Source organism: Euprymna scolopes, chromosome 2, assembly GCF_053919585.1.
Source record: "Euprymna scolopes isolate OS-2025 chromosome 2, ASM5391958v1, whole genome shotgun sequence".
Classification (NCBI taxonomy): Eukaryota; Metazoa; Mollusca; class Cephalopoda; order Sepiida; family Sepiolidae; genus Euprymna; species Euprymna scolopes.
Window position 1 is genome coordinate 103,346,699 of NC_136483.1, and position 5,000 is coordinate 103,351,698.

At 34.5% G+C, this 5,000-nt stretch overlaps 1 protein-coding gene and 1 long non-coding RNA gene across 3 annotated transcripts in view; one reads left to right on the top strand and one right to left on the bottom strand.

Moving 5' to 3' along the window:
- LOC145293703 (ubiquitin-associated and SH3 domain-containing protein B-like) overlaps nt 1–5,000 on the bottom strand; it is a 425,494-nt gene that overhangs the window by 288,449 nt on the left and 132,045 nt on the right. For both annotated transcript variants that reach the window (XM_080140145.1, XM_080140162.1), the window contains exon 2: nt 889–951. In XM_080140145.1, coding sequence (XP_079996271.1) covers nt 889–951 — 63 coding nt within the window. The remainder of the gene's footprint in view (nt 1–888; nt 952–5,000) is intronic.
- The window catches only part of LOC145293724 (uncharacterized), a 51,102-nt gene that overhangs the window by 37,982 nt on the left and 8,120 nt on the right, over nt 1–5,000 (top strand). The gene's annotated exons all lie outside the window — the stretch shown is intronic.

A 5,000-nucleotide genomic window follows, 5' to 3' on the forward strand; every position in this document is an offset into this window, starting at 1 on the left:
TATATAGATGTATATATATATATAGATGTATGTATATATATATATATAGATGTATATATATATAGATGTATATATATAGATGCATATATATAGATGTATTTATATATATATATATATATATATATATATATATATATAAATAAATATAAATTATTTTTTAAATTCTGATTTTTATTATTATCGAATTACTTTCATTCTTCTTCCGAATTTTTGAGATGAGGATTGGCTATTTGTATTATTTGGATTGTTCAGACTACTGTTCTCATCTTGAATGCTATTTTCACAATGTTTCGGTCGATGTTCCGATCTTCTTCAGGTGTATCTTGCCAAACTTGGAAATGTTTCTCTTGAACTCAGGAATTTGGACGGAATTTCGAACGGAACCCTTTATTTACTTCACAGGGGTAGCATGTTCCTGTTCCATTAGTCATGTCTGGATAGATGTCCTAAGTTATTCGCAATTGAATTTTTCGGTCGAAATGACACGTGGCGCAATGGTTAGCGTGCTTTGAAAATCAATTGTAAAAGTGATATTCTCTTGAAGGTTCAATTCTCAGTGTGGGCGACCGAAAAATATACACCTGAAGAAGGACGGAGGTTACATCGACCGAAACGGTTTGAAAATCACACCCAAGATCAGAACCGTAGTCCAAAGAATCCAATTAATACGAATAAAGATAATTCTTGTTTTACCACATTTAAATTCGCAAAAAAAAAAGAAAAAAAAAAGAAAACAAGAACAAAAATTATGGCCGACAGTTTCGTGTCAACTAACCGCATGCTAGAGGGCATTCGTTGATTCGGTTACCCTTTAGAGTCACGTGACAGTGATCATGCGCATGTCAAGAAACGGGCAAGCAATAGTTCAATGTGGAACTGAGTAAATACCTTGGAAGCTCGGACCAAATTGTGCGCCGGTTATTCTTGCTGGTCCGATTATCGCCTGGTCTTCTAAAAGATGAGTAAAAAGAGAAAAACTTAGAAACGTAATCAATAATGAAATGAGCGAAAGGAAAAAGAAGAAAGGAAAATAAAATAAACGAAATAAAAAAAATAGTAAACGTTAAAACAGGCAAAAGTTATAGTCTGTTGATTTAGAATGGGTGCTTTATATCAAATTGATGGTTTAATATGGTTAAATTTGTGTTCGTTTTTGGATTCAATACTAATCCTTACTAATCCCTTACTGTGCATCGAACGAATATCGTAATACTTAGTTCGCTGTACCCTATCATAACAAAGGTTCATTCAAAATATCAGCCGGGTCGACTCAGTAGTTTACGAGAAAAATTGAAACTTTAAATACTAATCCCTATTGATACATATTAATCCCTAAATATGCATCGGGCGGATACCATAAAATTTGTTCGCTGCACTTTATGATAACAAAGGTCCATATAAAATTTCAACCAGATCGATCAAGTAGCTTCCGAGAAAAGTGGAATAGACTAACAGACAGACTAATTAAGAAAAATATAATATAGATAACACGCTAGCTTTATCGACATGACGTTAGCCGAAGGAATAGCCCGATGCTGAACAAAGTTAACACCTTATAAAATTTAACATCACAAGTGCATTTGAGAAGGAATAAAAAAATTAGTTTCCACACGCTAAAAGTATAAACGTTGGCAGAGAATTTAATTCTACTGCGTTTGCTATAAATCATTTGTTTTTTTTTTTTTGTTTTTTTTTTAAAAATATTTCTCGGTTGTTAACTATCCTGAAAAGGATTCAGTTCGAAATAGCGTATAGCTAACGACCGAGTTCAACTAGAAACTTTCCAGAGATTGAAATATACAATTGAACATTGTTGGAGGTGACATCGACTGAATCTTTGTGAATATACAAACACGATGGGAATAGCAGTCTAAATAATTTAAGCAATTCCAATTATCAATCTTCATCTAAAAAATTCCAAAACAAAGTGACAAATAAATTACTGGGCATGCGCGTTAACCTGACCCAAAATCCGGCAGATTCTCGCCATTTTGAAAATCAATGTGTCGTTTAATTTGAAAACTGCTAAACGAATAAATAATAAAAAAGAACAACTTAATTATTTAATAACATTCTAAGATATCATTCATATGTCAAAAGTACAATAAATAATTTTCAAAACTTAAAATTCAATGAAAATGATTAGATCTTAATCAAATTATCTGCCGTTGTGAAAGGAAAAACTATCCATTTCAAATTTCGGAGTTAGAAGATGGGGCTGATTCCACCCTTCTTCAGTGCTGAAAGTTCTAAATTTCCTGTTGAACATATATTTTTCCCCCACTGCTTTCAACTGTACGAACTTTCAATAACTTGTAAAATTAAGTACTAGCAGAACGTGTTAACCGGCGTTGCATAATGGAGGCCTACTCCCACCATCATCACAAAAAGTAAACTACGGTTGTTGTTGTTGATGGCCAATGCAGTCCCTGAACAATTGCAGACACTGGCAGCCGTGGCCGAAATGCTTTTTTCATCTCACTTCACTTCTTTGAGTACTGACATGTAATGAACAGCGTTTGGAATAAACATTCCAAGCTCCCCATGTTAAGAACTGCTTTCATGATAGACACCATCAACTTCCACATCTTAAGAAAGGTGTTCGGAATAGACACCCTCAACATCCCCATGTAAAGAACGGCTTTTGGAGCAGACAATCCCTTTTTTTTGGGGGGGGGATAGAAATAATTCCCCCTAATTTAATCGTGATAATTGTTGTCAGCATACCCACCCGCAAATGCTAAAAACAATAGCAACAACAACAACAACAGCAACAACAACAACAACAACAACAACAACAACAACAACAAATTGGTGGGTGACAGTGTCGGTAGGATAGAAGTAAATTTGCTTATCGAGCGTGCGTACAAATCTGGCAGACAGCAGTAAACTGCAGTGTATCATACAGGTCTTTATATATCTCTATAAGTAATTGTCTCCCCAAAATTTGAATGAGATTTTCTTAATCAACATAGTCGAAAACTTATAGAAGTTGTCATTCTAAAGAAAATTGTGGAGGTGGGCCTTATGTACAAATTTACTCCCATCCATAAAAAGTTAACATGTGTACAATGTGAAGAATCCAGTATATGATGTTACCGAAATATTTATTTTTTTAATTCGGCGACGATTGTAATAGATTGTGCAGGTTTTAATGAAGTATATTTAAATAAAGTACATAAAAAAATGTTTGCAAAAATATATAATTAATTGCTAGAACAAATGTATAAAGCGAGTGAGCAAGAGAGAGAGAGAGAGAGAAAGAGAGAGAGAGAGAGAGGAAATAAATGTTTATTGGTTTTTTTCTTCGGCATCACCATAAAATGATTTTTGGGGCATAAAAATAAATGTAAAAAGCGAGCGAGAGAGAGAGAGAGAGAGAGAGAGAGAGAGAGAGAGAGAGAGAGAGTTGTGAAGAATATATAGAGGGATAGATAGGTAGGGAGAGAGAGGAAATGCAAATTTACACTGTAAAATATAAGAAAATGAACGCAGCAATTTACTCTGGAGGCAAAAGTAGGTATCATTGCGGCGCCATATTTGAATGGTACATTAGCGTTCATTTAACTTGAAGATACCGTTAATCTGGAATACATGAATGGTCAGAACTCAGCCAATCAGATTGAGCAGAATAGTCTGGGGAGACTTTGATTTTTGAATCGAAAAAGGGAAAGATTATGCTATGTCTATAAGTTTATGATTCAGTTACAAAGGGTGAAACTCATATCCGTCGAGACTGCATATATATTTTTTTAATTTTCACCCCAAACAACGCACAACGCCACTTTGATGTAGGGAGCTACTATCAGGGACATGAGTTGCAGGGATACTATATAAGGAGTTCAACAGCAAGATGCCTGTTCACATTACACTTGAACTTATGCATGTCAATACAGTTGGGAAAGCAGGAAACCGGAAGGGAATTCCAGAGTCTAGCAGTTCTGGAGAAGAAACAATTAGAGGAGAAGGCTTTCTTACACGTAAGGACCTTTATTGTGTAGGGGGGACTTTTCTGCTTGTCGGGTTTGTCGGGGATATTTACATCGAGGGGGTACCAGGGCTAGTAGTTCGTCGGGGCATTCATTATTAAAATACTTGTAGAACAGGCAGAGAGATACAATATTTCGTCGATAGGACAGCGATTGAAGATCACATAACAGTTCAGGACCTATCAGGTTGGCAACCCTCTTTTGAACCCTGTCTAGGAGACTAATAGCACATATGCTGGAATAATCGCCTGAAAATACCCAAACACTACTTATCAAAACCCAAACTCCACTCGAATATAAGCGTAAATGAGGTTTTCAATCGAATGATAAACAATACCATGAGAGGATTGGAGACAATGGGCGAAAAGGGCACGATTAGATTATTTAAGAGGACGGCTCAACAGGTATTTGTTGATACTTAACTTAAAGACGACCCAAGGAGTTTCCAAAAAGAACCAAGAGGGGCTGTTCCAAACTTTCTTAGCAAAATATTTTACGAAATATGTTTCGTTCGTTCGTTCGTTTCGTTTTAGTAATGTTTTGTTTCATTTGTTTTTTTATTATTATTATAATTAAGACTACGTAAAAATTGTAATTATTACTCATTGAATGTTCTTATAACGAGAAATTTAAGCCTTTTGATCGATTTATGAATTTTTTTTATATAATTACTTTGTCAAATTACCGAACCTGGTTAATAAATACAATTTTTGGATTGCCCTCATTATAACTTTTTATGTTTCATAGTTTTTTTTTTGTTAAGCATTAGTATTTTTTGCCACATTCTGGTTGTTATTAAATACTTTTAGATCGACGAAGCAAAATGAAAAATGGACGAAACGAAATGACATGAAAAGTTTCGTTTCGTTTTCGTACAACAACAAAAAAATGAAAATAAGTTAGTAAATATTTTGAAGAAAACGGAACTAAACGAAACGAATCCAACCCTCCAAAATTCCCTTGGATTTAGGTAAACTTTGAGGCGTTATTGTGAAATGGCAGACAAAATAG